The following is a 19,596-nucleotide window of genomic DNA, read 5'->3' on the forward strand; positions in this document are numbered from 1 at the left end:
CCTTCTCATCACCCAAATCAGTACTTATCTCTATCTATCTAACAGCATTCCCTCTCCTCCCCTCCCAACCCTGGTAACCAACAAAGAAAATTTCCTTCCGTAGATAAACCTTTCCTTGACTTTTACAACAACGGACTAATACAACATTTGTCCTTTTGTGATTGACTTATTTTACTCAACATAATATCCTCCAAGTTCATTCATGTTATGCGGTGTTTTGCAGATTCTACATTATTCTTTAGTGTTGCATAGTATTCCATTGTGTGTATGTACCTTAGTTTGGTTATCCATTCCTCAGTTGATGGACACCTAGCTTGTTTCCATCTTTTGGTTATTGTAAATAGTGCTTCAATGAACATGGGTGTGCATATATCTGTTCTTGTCATGGCTCTTACTTCTTTAGGGTATATACCTAGTAATGGAATAGCTGGGTCAAATGGTATTTCTAATTCCAACTTTTGAAGGAATCGCCATACTGCCTTCCACAGATGGTTGTACCATTTTACAGTCCCACCAGCAGTGTATGAGAGTCCCAATCTCTCCACAACCTACCAGCATTTGTTATTTTCTGTCGTGTTGAACTTTTTTACTAGTGCTGGAACAAGATGGTATGTTGTTGTTTTGATTTGCATCTCTCTAATAGCTAATGATCGTGAGTATTTCTTCATATATTTGTTGTAGGCCCAGAGAATTTTTATTTATTCTTTTTATTCTCTCTTTTATCCTGTGCTTTCTTCCTATTTGATAGTGGTTACTTTAAAGTAGATATTTAAATTCTTGGAAATGTTTTTAGGTATGATTTTCATCTACTTTGCTTTTACCTTTTTCTGGATAAAATTTTATTTTTGGGGGGGATTTATTTTTTCTGTTACTCTTCTCTCTCTTCTCTGTTTTTCCTTTTCTACTTTTATATGATCTTTTGGCTGGTTTCTTTGTCTTCTTTGCTCATCTTTGAGGTGAATTTTTCTTGCACTAGTTTTGTGTATACGTATCATATACATAGTTTCAGTGGAACTCTGTTTCTGCCATGGAGTCTCCTGCCTTGCACCTCAGCTAGCAATAAGCTGCTGCTCCCCAGTGTCAAATGGGGCCAGGAAGGCCTCTGCAGCCATCCTGGCAAGTTTACTTGCTTTGCTCTTCTTTTGAGAACTCTGTAATCTGCCTGAGATCTAAAGTCATGGATATTCTCTTTTGGTGTCCTCATTCAACTTTGTTGAATTTTCCTGTCTTTGACAACTTGCTTCGGGTATGTTGAGTTTTAGGTTTTAAATGTTTTGTTATGTTATTGAAGATAGAATTCCCTTTTTAGTAATTTGTTCTCTTTCTTGTTTTGCAGTAGTTTATAAGAATGCAAGGATTCAAAGATGTATTTACTTTGTCATCTCAAAACTTTAAGAACCACAGCAAGATTTCTTTAATTAAGCATTCTGGGCCTACTGTGTAAAATGAGAGTGTTGTATAGTAGGCTAGCTAACATGCTTTTTGGTTAAGCTTTTTATGTTTCTGATTTAATTTCACGGAGTATAGTGAATATTTTCTTACAGACAGAACCTCCATTGAATACACCAGAAAATAGAGAGTATCTTGCAGAAATCATGTTTGAATCATTTAATGTACCAGGACTCTACATTGCAGTTCAGGTAAAAACAAAGTTATTTCTTATGTTGCCCAAATAATCTTAGCTATCTAGTAGTGGAAGAAATGGTAATTCCAAAGTTTTTCTCTTTTAAGATTGTGCAATGTGTTCTTCCTCAAAGTTCCCTTTTCCAGTCTCTGAACATACATGTATGCGTGCACACACACACACCCCCAACATCATTCCAACACATACCTCACACATCATACTATACACAACCCCAACCGCAACTCCCACATTATGCTATGTACACAAACTCCATATCACACCATGCACATGCACACACACATGCATAAACATACATGTATCACACAGTACTCCATATCCCCCATGCCTCCCCCGTTATCTATCCCATACACCACATACACACACACACACACACACACCTACCCACCTCATGTACCATATATTCACCTCACATCATACTACCCCACTTACCCACACACCCCACCCCATACATATATACATATACACAAAACCCTACATCAGGCCTGCATCACAGCCCCACAGCCCCACAAACTTCCTCTCTCTCTCTCAGCATTTAGGTTTTAACTAAAACACTGTAAAGCTCACATTCCATGATTTATATTTTTATATTTATAGTATTGTTATAGAATGTATTTGACTCTGTCTTTTTACATACATTAAATTATAAAACGTTTTTCTCTAGGTGAAAAGATAGTGGTGTAGATGTGGTCTCTTTTTGGCTCCTTTTAGTTATTTCTGATGAGAAAAAAAAAAGATACTATTGAATCTGTTGAAGAACAAAATAAATACCTTTAGAGGGTTTTCTGCCTTGTTGATTTTGGGCTCCTGTAAGTTCCTTTGTACTTTCTTGCTTCTGAGAGCCCCTGTGGTCCCATGAACCTGAAGAACTTTCTAATTGTGGGATTTTTGCTTGGTTTTGGTTATGGTTATTTGTCTGCCACCTCACATTAGGGAATTGTTGTAAATTTATGGGAATAAATGAAACAAGTGTTTCCCAAAATGTTTTTTGCATAATGCTAATCCCTTCTGAGACAAAAGAGGAAGAGTTCCGTAGAAAAATTAATTTGTGAGATGCTACATGTATGATAGCCTCCTCTTGCTGCAGACCAGCATAGTAAAGCCTCTAACAACTCCTACAGAGAAATCTGTTTATTCTAGCACTTTCAGATTTATTTAAACATAAATCTTCCCCCTACACCAAAATTATATACAATCCATGGAATTGGGAGATACTTTAGGAGACTGGGCTATTGGTTTTCAAAGTGGTCTGTTGCATCAAGTTCACCCAGAGAATGCTTTTTAAAAATAGGAATTCTCAGGCTTCATCCTAGATTAGGGATTTCACCCGCAGTGCCTTGGGCTAGTTAATTCTTTGCTGTAGGAGGCTGTCCTGTGCATTGTAGGATGCTTAGCACTTCCTCCAAGTATTTAGTCGAAAAAGTCTCTGCCAAATGTCCCAAGGGCAACATTGCCCCTAGTTGAGGGCGCTGTCACAGACCTGCCAGATTAGAATTTCTAGGTGTGAGGCCTAGTAATCTGGATATTTAGAAATTCTACAAATGATTTATTTTACTGCAGCTATCCTATGGATCCACATTGGGAAGCAGTAGGTTAGATTTTACTAAAGTCTGATTCTGTAGTAAAATGAGAAGAAGTCATCTCTCATTGGTTTTGATTTTTAAACCTTTAGATTTCTTTATTGAAAGTTTGTCTTCCAGAGTTTAAGTGTATTCAATTTGTGGGTTAGTTGTCCACGATAGAATTGAAATTTTGGGGGAAGATATAAGAGAGGGAAGGGAAATAGGTTCAGACTTGTTATTAGACAAGAAAGAGTTTATGGTGTTTTTTTTTTTTTTTTTTATGATTTTACCTGAGAACAAGTAGGAAATATCCTCTTTAAACATTTCCCTGTATACTAACGCCATCAGTGTCTGTGCTGCAGGCGGTGCTGGCCTTGGCGGCATCGTGGACATCCCGACAGGTTGGGGAGCGCACACTAACAGGGGCAGTCATTGACAGTGGTGATGGAGTCACCCATGTCATCCCAGTGGTAAGTATAATACTCAGTACTTAATATCTGGTTTGAGGCAAGGGAAAAAGTCTTGAAAAACACCTTTATGTAATTAAAATACTACTGTTTAAGTAATAAACCAGAAACCAATCCTGCTGCTGTCAAATTGATTCTGACTGATAACAGCCATCATAGGACATAGGAGAAGTGCCCCATAGTGTTTCTAAGGCTGTGATCTTTATGGAAACTAACTGCCATTATCTTCCTCCTGCAGAGTGGCTGGTGGGTTCAAACTACCTACCTTTTGATTAGCAGATGAGCACTTTAACCACTATGCTGATTAAGTGATAGCCATACTTAAAAAAAGTAGCAAGATTATTTTTAAGTCTGGGTATGTGATAGAGAGAGAATGAGATGGCCAGCATCCATGGCTTTGCCAGCTTTAATCTCATGGTGGCAGGTTCCCCCAGTCAGAATGTCGGCAGTTGTTTGGAATCTCTGGGCCTTGATTGATTTCCCTGGGTGTGATACTATCAAGAACATTTTCCTTGCCTGTAATTGAGCTGTTGGGACATAGACATTTTGGATATCACATTTGCAGGTATGGTATATGACCACTTGAGGAATTAGTTCTGTATTCTGTGAAAAGATGTGAATGACTTTAATCAGCTCATGCTTTAGAGAAATTGTTGCTTGTTTTTTCAGTTTATTTAAGAGCCAGGAAGGAGAGAGTATACGTTTTGATTTGTAGAAGGCTCTGCTAGAACAGTTTTTGGTTTTAATCTTGAAAATATTAGAGATGTAATTCCTACTTCAGGTTTAGAGAACCCTCTACATTTTTCTTTTTGTCCAGTGCATTATTTAAAATTTATGTTTTGGAAAATTAATTGAAACTCACTAGGGAATATACAGTAGAAATTCAGATTTACTTTTCATTCCTGATCCTCATCCCTCCACACTCCCCTTCTCAGGGATAACCACAACTACTGGCTATTTTATGTATATTATAAATATATTTTTTGAATATACAAGTATCTATGTTTATATCTCCTTTTAAAATGCAAATTAGAGTTTTTGAAATTATTCATTTACTTTAATCAGAAAAATAGTCACCATTTCATTTTAAGAACTTGGAGGAAGGATGTACTAATACACTAATGTTTTAATTCCTTAAAGGTCAGAAATCATGGCAGTGGACATATATACCTACACTCAGGAAGAAAAACAATCAGATTCTTGTCCAGCCCAGCCTTGTATATCCTAACAGCATGTCTTTTGCCCTGGGACAAGGAGGAACAGGGGAGGAATGAATGCCTCCCAAAAAGTGTTTTCTATGCTTTAAGCACCCTTCAAACCAGTCTGAGAACACTTATTCCTCTTTAGGATCCTTTAGAAGTGTTAATTCCAGTTGATGTATAATACTTACTGAAAAATTCAGGCTCTGAATTTCTGAGGCATCCTCAGGAAGCAAAACAAAACTGACTGAGACCAGAGATGAGCTGCTGTGGGCACCCACACTGCTTCACCTTTGTTTCTTTGCCTGTCCCATGTGTCTGTTTTAGGGGAAAGAAAGAAAACACATTTCACTTGAGGGACATGCCCAGAGAGAAGATTTGTTTGTTTTTAAACTCTGTTTTAGCTCGTTTCCCCACTGACTTTATAAATTAAATTTGTTGTTTAAAAAAAAAATTGAGTAAAATAGACAAGTGTGAAGAAGAAAATAAAATTACCCATAAAACAACCCAGAGAACCACATTATAATTTTAGTTGTATAACCATCCAAACCTTTTCTTTTACACACGTGCACACACGTTTTAAAAAAAATTGACGTATACTGTATATATCTAGTTTTGGGAGCTCTGGTGGCGTAGTGCCTAAGGCATTTGACTGCTAACCAGAAGGCTGCTGGTTCAAACCCACCAGCCACACGTTGGAAGGAAGACTGGACAATCTACTTCCATAGAGATACTGCCTTGGAAACCCAAGGAGTGTTTGCTATGAGTCAGATTCGATCGAACGGCAGTGAGTTTGTTTTTTGTTTTTGTTTTATATCTAGTTTTATATGCCTATTATATTCTATGGGCGTGCTGGTGGCATAGTGCCTAAGGCATTTGACTGCTAACCAGAAGGTTGGTGGTTCAAACCCACCAGTCACTTCTCGGAAGGAAGACTGGGCAAGCTACTTCCATAGAGATACTGCCTTGGAAACCCAAGGAGGGTTCGCTGTGAGTCAGATCCGACTCAACGGCAGTGAGTTTGTTTTTTGTTTTAATATATAGTTTTATATGCTTATTATATTCTGTGGGAGTGCTGGTGGCATAGTGCCTATGGCATTTGACTGCTAACCAGATGGCTGGTGGTTCTAATCCACCAGCCAGTCTTCAGAAGGAAGATTGGGCACTCTAGTTCCATAGTGACACCACCTCAGAAACCCAAAGAGGGACACTATGAGTCCAATTGACTCGACGGCAGTGAGTTTTTTGGTTTTTATTATATCCCATAGCCCTGTTGTTGTTGTTGTGTGCCTTTGAGTCGGATCTGATTCATAGAGACCCCTCCTTGGGTTTGCGAGGTGGTATCAGTCTGGAAGTAGATTGCCCAACCTTCCTTCCGAGGAGTGGCTGGTGGATTTGAACCACCAGCCTTCTGGTTAGCAGTCAAGTGCCTTAGGCACCATGCTACCAGAGCTCCCTCCTACAGTCCTAGAGTTAAATTTTGCATAAAATGTAGCCCTAATTTTTTCTTGTATAGTTAGATATTGTTTCAAAGAATAGTAACTACGTAATAACCTGTAATATGGGTATATCATAATTTATTCATTTTCCTATGATTGGACAGTTAGATTGTTTTGACATTTTTAATGTTGTGATGAGGCTGATGCTTATTTAACACTAATTGAATTAATTTCAGAAAATATGGTGCATAGAATATAATAATTGTGAGTAATTGATGTACCTTTATGGATTTAAGTTGATTTAAGGTGATTGTAATAGTTCATGCATATCTTTTATCTTTATCTTAAAGTATTTTACTAAGAATTTAGACTCTGCAGAAAAGCTAAATCTTCTTTTACTTCTAGAAATTAGGTACATTAGAAAAAAATATGAAAGGTATTCATTAAGTTATCCTCAACTCAGCAGGTAGTATATGTGTTGCATGTAATTATTAGAATTAATACATTTGAAAAACTGAACTTAGCGTTTCACTTCTATTTGTGTCTGCTTCATTTGGATATTGTGGCACAGCAGCTCATTCTATAATATGAAACCTGAGTGTGCAACTCATCTCTTACTATCTGATAAAGTTGTGGTAGCTAGGCAGCTCTCCAACTCTGACTATATGTGCCCCACCCTGCAGAGTGGAGCAAGCTGGGTGTGCGCGAGGACTGTAGCTTCTGTGTCCAGTGTGTACCCACATGAAAGCTGATGATGGAGCCTTAGGCATAGTGCTGTGTCCATAGGTTCTCACCCATTGCTGCTGTGGTTGTGTGAGCTCTTGGTGCATTCCAGACTTGGCCCTGGTTAGTGCTAGTGGTCAGCTGTAGATGGCTGGGTGAGGTGTCTACCCCAGCTCCTTTCCTGGCACGCACATACATAGTCTCTACTGGCTCAGGGAGGTAGATGAAGTAAGAAGATCCACTCTCATGAGAGATTTGCACTCTCGATACTGACCAGTACCCTTCAAATAGCAGAATGGTTAACTAACTTACTAGAATTAATCCTTACAAATACGAATCTTACTACAATGAATTATGTCACTTATTGAGTATTAATACGTGTTAGAAAAAACTATGCTAAGTGCTTGACACACAATATTTCATTTAATCTATATGATAAGCCCTCATAACTTGAATGAAGGTATTGAAGCCTGAATCATGTTAACACACATGTCCATGGTCACTTAGTTAGCATGCATAGAGCCAAGGTTTGAATCAAGCTCTCTAGAATCTGTGATATGTGTGTTTAACCAAATTGATCACTTAAAAATAAAAGTAGATTTGTAGTTGGTTTAGCAGTTTGGAGGTATTTTCCTTATTTTAGTGGGTTGGGGTGGGGTGAGAGTGGAAGTAAACTTATTAGACTCACTATTCTAGCAGACACCTTAACTTTTTGGACAGGGGCTAGCCTATGTAGGTTTTTTTTTTTTTTTCCATATTTCTAATGAAAATATTATTTTGGTAGCTTATATAGTCTCAGATTCTGTATTTTAAAAATAAGTGGAATTGCTTATGTAATCGTTTTAAAAGACTTGCAGTGCTGAGTCTGCATGGAGGGTATGCAGTGCATGCTTGTTAATGTAGCATACTGGGGCAGGGTAGGAGGGTGGGGCAGGAAGCCTTGTGAGTTGATATTGCTTTGAACTGCTGGAATTACTCATGTGGATTGTTTTGACTCCTCTTCTCCCCTAGGCAGAAGGTTATGTAATTGGAAGCTGCATCAAACACATCCCAATTGCAGGTAGAGATATTACATATTTCATTCAACAGCTGCTAAGGGAGAGGGAGGTGGGAATCCCTCCTGAGCAATCACTGGAGACTGCAAAAGCCATTAAGGTAAAAACAGATGTAAATTGGTTGATTTGGGGGTGAGCTATAAGTGATATTTTGGACATTTCCCTTGTCTGCCATTATCCCTGTTCCCACCTTCTTTCCCATGAATGTATATCTTGATGTGCCACTTAAGTAGGTTGAAAGACTTAAAGCATAATCTGTTCTTTTAAACATAAACACTCTGTTGAGGTTTCAAAGTTAGTATTTAACTGTCAATGAGAGCAGCTTGATAATCGGTATTGAGTACAAGTGTACATAGTACAACATCATTTAATTGGAGCCTAATTAGATACAACCTTCAATTAACTGAAAGTTTCTTCCATATTTCCTTCCATGCTTAGAACAAGGAGGCAGGCAGTAGCAGCAATGACTGTCAGAAATCTCATGAAATCAGCCAGAATTCAAGTTAGTTTCCTGTGCTATTGTGTGGTTTCATGTGCTGAGAATTACAGCTCAGAATAATGCCATTCCAGGATCCAGAATCATTAAACAAAATTCACCTGTATTTTGTGAGCTCTAGTTAGTTACTATACTGGAGAACTTATAGGAAGTTTTAGAATTGAAATGACTGATTGGTTTTTGTTTAAAATAATCCATTTGACCTGATCCAGCAGTTTAGTTTTTGTTTTACACTGTACATGGTAGTTCACAGACCCTTTTAAAGGAATTTTTCTTTTCATGTTGCAAAATCAGGACAAGTTTATTTATTTATTTATGCTAAAATATAGTAAATCTTTAGTAATCTAAGAATGATAATTATGTAGATGAAGAGGGAAGGATTTTGTTTCTGAAGAAGAATTTAAGTGTAGGAGTGTGACATTTAAAATTGGGCTCTCCTTTCTCGCAGAACACATAGTTTTTGAGCTGTCCAGGAGTATAAGAGATGCTTATCCAACTCCCTCTGTTTTCCTCACTACTTCTTCCCATCTAAACACCTAATAACTGAGGCTAGTCAAATGATGATTGATGAAAGTGGTTAACCCTGAGATGTGTATAGTCAAAAGTCTAACACTGTCTTGTCCTGGGGTATTTAGATGGCCAAAGTTGAACTCATGAATCCCAAAGGAATTACTAAAAGTATGTGAGTATTTGTATTGGAGGCAGATATTGCTGCTTGCTTTTTCTATGCAGCCACCTTGCTCCATTTCAGCAAAGTAGACAATGAATGAAAAATATAGAATCTGTATTCATTTATTTTATTCAGTGAATATTAAGTGCCTACTGTGTATCAGGTTCAAAGTAATAGCTAAGACTGATAAAGTTACACCACTGAGGATTTTACATGCTAGTTAGAGAGCAGATGATGAAACAGTAAAGATAAGTGGGTGATGGAACAAGGAGAGAGGAGGGAGTGATGGTGAAGGGAGGCCTCTCAGCAGACCTCAAGGATGAGACAAAGCTAGTCAAGAGTGTTCTAGGCAGAGGGAACAGCAAGTGCAAGGACCCAGACAGGAGCTGGGAGTGAAGCTTATGTATTAAAGGAACAATACGTGGCTAGTGGGCTAGAGTCCAAGCTGAAAGGGAGAAAACACTGATGAGGCTGGAGAGAGATCAGTGGGCTTGTGTGGGCAATAATGAGGAGTTTGGATTTCCTTCTAAGTGCAGTGGGACACGACTGAAGAATTTGAGGCAGGGAAATGACACCATCTGATAAGATTTAAAAAGTGTAGTGGAAAACAGATAGAGGGAGAGAGATAGAGTACCAGGCATAGAAGTGGTGAGCCACATAGGAAGTGATGGTGGCTTGGACAGGTGTGATTGTGGAGAGAAATAGGTGTGTTTAAGAAATGCTTTGTAAGACTAACTCATGGACAGGACTTGGTGATGGAATGGAAGTTGCAGGTAAAAGAAAGCATCAAAGATGATTCCCACATTTGCATGACACTCTTGGTGAAAACAGGGACTTTTTAGGACAGGATGCACTGGTACGGATAGGGTCACCTGCAGGTAGGGTGGCCATCTATCTCAGTTTACCTGACACTAGGAATTCCAGGTATATGTGACTTACATTGCTAAAACCAGGAAAGTCTCAGGCAAATCAGAACCAGGTGGCCACTGTGAGAGGCAATTTCCAAAAGTATCATACAATTTTTCTTTGTAGGCTAAAATATTACTCAAGGCTTTCTCTCCTCCTTGCCTTGCCTTCTTTTCAGTGAGAGAGAAATTTTGATACTTGACCCAAGGCTCCTTTGTCACCCCAAACTCCAAGTGTAAATCAGAATTCTTTTCTTATTGTCTCTAAGGGGCAAATCTGGTGAATTGTTCTTTTTCAGTAAAGATCCTTGAATGTCATTACTAATAATGTTAATTTCTTGATCCTCGTGTTGGGTATTTACATTATTCACTGGTATTTGGGTTCTAGTCCTGTCCTTTGTATATTAGCTGGATGTTCAGGTTATGATACCATCTTTCTCTAACTGTAAAGATTGAGAGTGAAATAGACTCCTTTTATACTCTCCAAATCAGCTACACTGAGTCTCTTGTTGCATGAGTTAGCCCTGCTATTTATTTATTACCTCCTTTCTGTCTATAAAAGAGGAGCTTCTGGACAGTGTGGTTTAGCATTACTCCTGCATCATGTTACTGAAGAGATTGTCTCCTGGTCACGAAAAGGTGTTAGGTTGCATATATCTAGATACAGTAGCATAAATTTAGAACTTTACAATTAACGCTGCTAAATTCCATCCAGCTTTCATTAAGGTGTTTCATGGCATCAGTTAAGTGAGTTTAGATACCATAAGAAACTGACCAGACCTCTGAGGACAGCTTTCTGTTTCTGTCTCCAATTCTGATAGATTTAAAGTATTGTTGAGTCACCCCATTCTCACTTATTATCAGAGAACACAGGGTTGTATAACAGTTCTAGTCTATCAATTTTATAATTCTTTTAGAGTATGTCAATGATATCTGGAAGATAGTCTCAGAATATGCTATAGGGGTTTAAGGAACTTTAAACTTAATACAAAAACGCCTTCCAAGTTCTTTGAAGGAGCCATTCTGAATGTGTATCAAGCACCAATTTTGTGTCAGACACTGAGCTGGGCTCTGAACAAACAAAGCTCTTGCTTTCAGGAAGCTTATGCTGAGAGATTGGTGAGCCAACTGACATAGGCTGTTTCACGGAAGTGAGTTCCCAGGACAGATGATAAATGCAAGGAGCACCAAGAACCTCAAGTATCATCACATAATCAGGAAACACTTTACACTCGCGAGGCTGGCTGTTGGTGCCAGCAAGTTCTCTTATAAGAGCAGTAGAGTGGAACTCCAGTCCTCCTTCCTCGCTTCCTTTCTTTTTTTTTTTTTCATGGTACTTACCACCCTATTGGGAGCTCTGGTACTTGACTGCTAAACAGAAGGTTGGTGGTTCAAACCCACCAGCCACTCCTCGGAAGGAGGATGGGGCAATCTACTTCCATAGCGATACTGCCTCAGAAACCCAAGGAGGGATCGGACTCCATGGCAGTACATTGCGTTTGGGTTACCACCTTATAACATGGAGTATAAGCTCTATAGGGCAGCCCCAGAGCAGGACTCTGGGTCTGTTTGGTTCACTTATCTATCAAGTGCTGAGATACTCAGTAAGCATTTGTTGATTGGATAACTTAGTATACTTAATCAACAAAGTTTATAGTGTCTAAGTAGACCAATGGAGCAGAATGGTAGTGCTGTTTCAGATCCTACCCTAGGTGAGATAGGCAGATTGATAACATCTTAGGCTTTGAGATGCAGACACAGAGAAGCCAGTACAATGTGGTCTACCACATGTACCACATATTCCACTAGTCCAGAAAGGGATGACAATAGAGGGTCTGGGGAACTTAAGAGGAATTAAAAAAACTAGATGGAGACAAAATATAGACACTTTAAAACATTGTTTCAGATAACTTGGCAACAAAATTAGATAGACTAAGGCTTAGATAGTCAAGTTACAGAGAATGCTGACTTATATGTCCAAAATCAAAGAACAGTCATGCCTGGTATTAAAGACTGATAAATTGTGAGGCTTGATAGCCCCATCCACACACAGGAGTTACGGTGTGGGGCAGGGCATAGTTTCAAGGGTCTGTCTGAAGCATGTACTGTGTATCTGTCAGAGGTGGATAGTTGCTAATGCCTGGTGACATCTTTGTGTTTGTATATGCAGGAGAAATACTGTTATATTTGCCCTGATATAGTGAAGGAATTTGCCAAGTATGATGTGGATCCCCGGAAATGGATCAAACAGTACACAGGTATCAATACAATTAACCAGAAGAAGTTCATTATAGATGTTGGTTATGAAAGGTTCCTTGGACCTGAAATTTTCTTTCATCCTGAGGTAAGATTTTTTTTGTTTTTTTGTTTTTGTTTGAATGTGTTTTAAGTATGGTGTAATGGAGCAATACTGCCACCTAGTGTGAATAAAGAACAATTTTCAATAAAGTAAAATCAGAAAGTTGGCTCTCATCTTTGAGTAAGGCTGCTTGTTCGCACATTTAAATCTCTGTAAACTTTTATAGAAACCCCCTTCCCCTATCCCACATGTGGTTTGATTGTTTGATTTGATTTGTCTCTCCATAAACTTGCATTATTTGCTTAATTGGTATGGATTGATTATATTGATTATACCAGGAGTGTTTAGGAAGACGTTTTCAGAGCAATAGAAGATAATGGAATTGAACTTTATTTCAACAGGGAAGCACATGCTAATATAACATATCTCAAGGACCAATGGAAGAAAGTTGCTTTGTGTAAAAGTGGAATGGTTTATAACTTTTCTATCTTTTGTGATTAACCATTTTAATCCTCAGTTTTAACACAAGACAGCTGTCCTGCTTGTGTTCTCTGCTGCAAGTCCAGATCTCATGATTTAGAGTGTCTTAGGAATGACAGACTTCATGATTTTAACTATTAAGTTACAAAGAATTATTACCTTTGCAGAAAGCAGTAATTAAGAGGCAATATTTTTAAAGTGTAAATGAAATGCATTTTATTTGAATTTTGGGATATTTTCCTGCCTAATCTATTTGTATCTAGTAGTAGGTTACAAACTGGTGCTTATTTTTAGACGTGTATATGACTATTTTAAATAGGGAAATGGCTCAAACTGTACGGCCTACTAGTACTCTGGTAATGTCCTACTCACTCATTTATTCATGCTTTTCATGTTATTGATTTAAAGTTGACATAAAACTGACAAATATCCAGTGAACAGCTGGTGAACACTGGGTGTTAAATTCTTCTTCCCCTGAGACTGCTGCACAATAAAGCTTTCCTTGATTTTTAAAATATATCTCAAATGTCATGTAATTGAATGATTTATACTTGAGCATATTTAACTTACAGAATTGAATCTCACATGTCCAAGTGGCAAGATTGTTATCATACTGATTGCTTCATTTTAAAGCCACCATCAAACAAAACACTCTTCCTTCCCTATCTTTTAGCCCAGGTTAATGTAAACATTTTATTGAAAAAAATTTAAAATTATTTTATCCTGGCTAATTTTTATTTCATAATATTAGTGCTTCATTAGCGTTACTTGTGTGTTTCCCATTACATCTCACATACATCATGCATATGCTTTTTCTAAGCTCTCAGTGGAGTGATTAACTTTGTATTCATAACTCAGGGCTGACATGTCTCTGTTAATATTTGATATTTTTCCTTCACTAAACCCACACATTTCATGTCTTGAGGGGACATTATACTTTATTCTATGCATATGTAGTCAGATAGGATTAATTCCATTCAATCTGAAGTGCTTTTTGTTTATTTTAAGTTATAGTAAATTCTGTGCTTGTTAAAGTTACTTTTTAAAAATAACTTGTGTTTTGTCCTATTTGAAAGAAATGTGTAATGTTTCTTTTATATTTATATAAAATTTAGTTTGCCAACCCAGACTTTATGGAGTCCATTTCTGATGTGGTTGATGAAGTAATACAGAACTGCCCCATTGATGTACGTCGTCCACTGTATAAGGTATAAGCTGCTTGGGTAAGGTACTTTGACTTCATTTCAAAATTAAAGGCCCATGATTCTTAGAATAAGCTATTCTGCAATCTGCAATCTGCAAACGTTGCTATTTCCCCTTCTGTTTTATGAGCATTGTTAAAAGCCAGTACAATTAAAAAAACTGTTTTTGGAGAGTGGATGGCTTAAATTTTGGAAATATTATTCCATTAACAAGAAGTATTTAATTTAAACATTGTAATATCTTTTATTCTTTATCTGGCAAGTTGTATCTTAAACTGAACAGTGTTAGCCATGCATGGTGATGGCGTGAAAAAGGAATATTTTCCCTCATTCTTCCCATGAATTTCCTTGGTCTTATTTTGGTGCATATTTAGAGGCTCAGTGCCAAATGTGGTGTTGCCAAATAGAAGTTAGAGCTTGAAATGGAACAATCAACTAGAAAATAATCATGTAATGTATTTTTTAAAAAAATTCTTTGTGTGGAATTGTGAAACTTTAAATTAGAAAAATCTAGTATAGTTATTAAATAAAATTCAGTATTGCTGATCACCAAATACTGAGAGCAGAAAGTGATGGTCACTTAGTTCACTTTCTTGTATGAGTCATATTATCAGCTCTCATGACTTCATCTTTCCTTATTCAAATAAAGATAGCTGAATTTAGAGAGGAGAGAATCAGGCTCAATACGAGGATACAATAAAGTTTGTTACATCTTTACAAGGGACTACTGGGTAGCTTTTAAGAAGAATGAGGGAAATCAGTGCAAGTTTAAATAAAAAGATGGCACGGTATAGCATATATAGTTCAGTGAAAAATTTATATAACATTATTTTTAAATAAAAATATGGCTTGCATATATGTATAGAAAAACAGGTTTTGAATGATGTATACTAAACTCTTAAAAGTAAATGAAGTTTCTTTGGGGCAGGATGATAGATGACTTATTTTCTAATTTTTATTTTAAAAGTAAAAATTTATAGTTAACAAATATTCTTATTAGCAAAATATTTCTATACAGACAACTTTTTATGAGTTAAAACAAGTTATACTTTTTATTTGTTGTATTTCCTTAATAAAACACCTTCTTACCTGTGATAGTTATGTTTGTATGTCAACTTGGCTAGACCTGGTTGAGTGGCTGGGCAGCTGGATGTAGTATTCCCCATGATGAGACTGGTAATCAACTCCATGGTGGAATCTACTGAGAGCAGCTGAGTAGCTGCCTTTGGAGATGTGGTCTGCTTCCTGTATATAAGCAGAAGCTTTGAGACTGGTCTCTAGCCTTTGGTATGCTCGGACCCTGCATGTAGCCGTGTTGTTGCTCAGCAGCCTGCTATGCTCTGCCGACCCTGGGACTTACAATGGACTTAAGTTAATGGCCTGCCATGTGGATTGGTAACATCAGGACTCTTCCTTTTTTCTTGTCAACCTTGGGGCTTCTCAGCCTCAACAGCCAACAGCTGTCTAAATGAAGAAATGCCTCTAGCTCCAGTGGGTCGGGAGCAGGAGGCAGAGCTGGACCCCAAGGTGGAGGGGCTTTCACCTAACCCCTAGAGCCTGGCACTTTGAACTTGGACTTAAAGCCACCAAATTGTAAGAATAAACTCCTGTTTGTTAAGGCCATCTCATTTGTGGTATATTTCTTGTCAGAGTGGCACTAGGTAACCAGAACATCACCCAATAAAAAATACTAAGGAATACTAAAAAGAGACTAGAGTATGGAAGACAAAATAGACTGGCTTGTCTTCCCTGTTTCTAAGATCTCACTTAATATTAACTATGTCTTCTTGGTAATGAAAGTAATGAACAAGTCTATACTTTTTTGTTTTGATTTCATCATATAGGAAGTAAAAGTTCTGTCAATAATTATAGATGACCCATAATGAGGTGAGATTTTTCTCAGTTTAGCAATTTAAGTTTAAAAGTTCACTTATGTCAGTTGAGTTAATAGAATTCTTGAAGTGGCGGTGGTCTTGGATATCATGTATATTGAGCATTCTGTTTAATAAATGAGGGCACTGAGCCCCAGAGATGGGAAAAGATAGCATCTGGGTGCAATGAAGAAAAATTGATTTTTTTTTTTTTTTTTTTTTTATCCTGGTTTATCTTTGTCATAGGACAAGTTGCCTAAGCTCACAGATTTGAAAATGTAGGATTGCATAAGCTACCATAACGGCTGCATTGTTCATAGAGAAGATAAGGCTCTGTCTTTACTTTTATTATGCTTCTTGTCCAAGATCATTTGAAAGAATCCTTGTCTTTTGCCTTGTGTAGGTAATCTGAACCTTTTTGTCTAACTAGTAATTTCACTGTGATGACATTTTTTTCAGTCTTGAAATTATTAAGTTATTAAATAATACTGGGCTGAAAGCTAAAACAAAACAGCACAACACAGTATTACTGACTTTGAACTCAAGGAAGCTTCTAAACTAATGAGACAGGACAACCACACAAAAGAATACATGACATACTTTGGGGACATGCTCTGACATATAAATCATTGTTTCCAGTGTAAAGAAATGAGGCAGTGGTTGTATATTAGGCTTGATTTCTAAACCTAGAAAGAGTCATTAGAGAGAAGAAGGATTAAAAGAGTGGGGAAGGAATAGGGTCTATAAAGAACAGGAGAAAAGTACAGGTTTTTGGGGCTAGGAATCAGAGTATTTTCTGCAGAGGATGCTAAAGTAAGGTTCCTTTGGCCCCTCAACACTCTGGAAATCTAGCCTTGGATTTCCATCTACTTTCTATACACTTCCAGTTGACTATCCTGTGGTCACCTCAAAAGAAATACATAAATATAAATATAATCCCTGTTACTCTGTATCTGCTAATTTTAGTACTTTTCTCCCAGGGTCCCTAACTAGAAATGTTAGGCTCTATCAAAAACAGCTGCAAACTGGTCAGATACTAGTGATGCTAGTGGTGCTATCTAGTGTCATAGGTGACGTGGGGTACTAGTAATTAAAATTATATCATCACAGTCATTTTTATAATGGATGTGCAATAAAGTATAGGTAAAAGGTGCTGGTCATCTCCTGTCTCTGTATTTAAAATAATTATATTGGGTGATGGAAGATGTGTAGGTCAGCAATTCCTTGTGGATTACTTAGCTGAAGGAGGTGAGAACATAACCTAATGTGGAAAGGGTCAGGGATGATGGGATGAAGGAGCTAAAATGAAAATAAATTCTTAGAAGGTTTGGTGAGAATCAGGAAAGGTGCTCACTTAACAATTAGAAGAACATTTAACCTTATTACCTGCATTTCCCAATATAAAATCTGAGCTTTCTATCAACCCTACTCAGAAAGCAGGAAAAAGTATTTAAACTTTTACATGTACTATTTTTTTGGAGGAGTTGATTTTTTTCACCCAGCATTTTATTATTTATATTTTCAAATGTACAAAAAAAGTTGAAAGATTGTACAGGAAATACACCATCTGGAGTCTATAATTAACTAAATACACTTTTTCAAGTGATAGGAAACTTTAGATTTGCTTTTTTATTGTTATTATTATTATTATTTTAAGACCTTGTTTTACATTCAATGTTATGTGTCCATTTAGTTTCACTCCCCATTTACCATGTCCAACCCTAACCCAGTCTCCTCCCCTCCCTATCCTGTAATCCTCCCCCTGTGCCCCTCATATTTATGCACTCCTGTTTGTCCTGCATTTCCTCAATTTGAATGTTGGTCTCTGGTGCCCTGTGGTCTATTGTTCTAAGGGATGTATTACCATAGAATATGTGGGTGTGTCATCCTGGGTTGAGTGGTCTGTGTGTACATCTATAACCATTGGGATGAAAGCCAGCCCCTAGGGGTGCATTTTATTTCAGGTGCAGAATGTATTCCAGGGCCATAGTATTGCAGGTCTCATCAGATTTCATCTGACCAGTAATTCTGGTCATTATTGAGTGTTTGGATTTTGTTCCACATTTTCCCTCACACTCTATCCAGGATCTCCAGATTTGATCCTTTCCTGAGTGGTTGGCAGTGGTAGCTGGGCACCATCTAGTTCTTCTGGTCTCGAGGGCCATCGTGTCCTGTGGCTGATTACTTCCAAATGTCCTTGTTTTTTTATTTTTTATTTTTTTGCTTTCTTCTTCCAACGCTAGGAGACTGTTAGCCGCATCTTAGATGGCCGCTTGAAAGTTTTAAGACTCAGTCGCTACTCACCAATGTAGGATGAGGAACAAGGCTTTTATGTATTTTGTTGTGCCAATTGAGTCTGGTGTCCCCCAGTACTATGGTCCTGAGATGGTAGAGCTATTGGATCTCTCTCCCATAGTGTCTGGTTGCCTGTGAGGGATTACTGTATGTCTGTCTTCTATTGTTTCTGTAAGATTACAGGTATTTTGTATCACTGGTGTCTGTGCAAGATTAGCCTGCACTGAATCAATCCTTGGTCTAGAGTATACTCCTGTTCACTGACCCCCATCTGATCCTCTCAGGTATTTATGTGTTTGTCTGTAGCTTGGTGTTTGGTGTTAATGGCAATGCAGTATTGTGGACACATTGGTTGGTATTAGCATCTATTGTCTATCTCTTATGTGCACAATTCATTGTCTTCCATTTCCTAATGTTATGGTGGTCACAGATCCTTTCCGTATATCTCTCCTCCTGTCCACTTTAGCTTGTGGGCCCCAACTAGGCTGAAATTAATCCCTTCCCTTCTCGCCCCTTACGAAGTGAGTTCCCTTTTGCAAGCAAACCCTTCTTTGTCTTTTTTCAGTAATGGGCTCATACAGTACTTGTCCTTCTACCCTTGACTTATTTCACTCAGCATAATGTCTCCAGGTTCATCCACATTGTGAGATGATTCACGTATTCCTCATTGTTCTTTAATGTAGTATAGTATTCTATTGTGTGCATGTACCATAATTTGGTTATCCACTCATCCGTTGATGGACATTTGTTTCCAATTCTTTGCTATTAATGAATTGTGCTGCGATGAACATAGGTGTACATATTGTCTGTCTGTGTGCTATCTCTCACCTCTTTAGGATATATTCCTATTAGTGGAATTGCTGGGTCAAATGGTACTTCTGTTTTCAGTTTTTTAAGGAAATGCCATATCATTTGCCACAATGGTTATACCATTTTACAATCCCACAGCAGTGCACAAGAGTTCCAATCTCTCTGCAGTCTCGCCAACGTTTGTTATTTTCTGACCTGTTGAACTTTGCTATTATTGCTGGGGTGAGATGATATCTCATTGTTGTTTTGATTTGCATCTCTCTAATGATTACTGAGGAGCTCTGGTAGCATAGTGCCTAAGGCACTTGACTGCTCACCAGAAGGCTGGCGATTCAAACCCACCAGCCACTCCTCGGAAGGAAGGTTGGGCAATCCTACTTCCGTAGTGATACTGCCTCGGAAACCCAAGGAGGGGTCACTATGAGTCGGGGCCGACTTGATGGCAAACAACAACAACAACAACAACAATGATTACTGATCA

The 19,596-nt window shown here is 37.9% G+C and overlaps 1 protein-coding gene across 1 annotated transcript in view; it reads left to right on the forward strand.

The window, feature by feature from the left end:
* Nucleotides 1–19,596, forward strand: part of ACTR3B (actin related protein 3B) — a 247,340-nt gene that overhangs the window by 100,348 nt on the left and 127,396 nt on the right. The window contains exons 5-9 of the mRNA XM_042782219.1: nt 1,545–1,640; nt 3,567–3,674; nt 8,044–8,187; nt 12,329–12,502; nt 14,053–14,145. Coding sequence (XP_042638153.1) covers nt 1,545–1,640; nt 3,567–3,674; nt 8,044–8,187; nt 12,329–12,502; nt 14,053–14,145 — 615 coding nt within the window. The remainder of the gene's footprint in view (nt 1–1,544; nt 1,641–3,566; nt 3,675–8,043; nt 8,188–12,328; nt 12,503–14,052; nt 14,146–19,596) is intronic.

The sequence above is a fragment of the Orycteropus afer genome, unplaced genomic scaffold (genome assembly GCF_000298275.1).
Source record: "Orycteropus afer afer isolate SDZICR_OR568_19922 unplaced genomic scaffold, OryAfe1.0 scaffold00264, whole genome shotgun sequence".
In the NCBI taxonomy this organism is placed as follows: Eukaryota; Metazoa; Chordata; class Mammalia; order Tubulidentata; family Orycteropodidae; genus Orycteropus; species Orycteropus afer.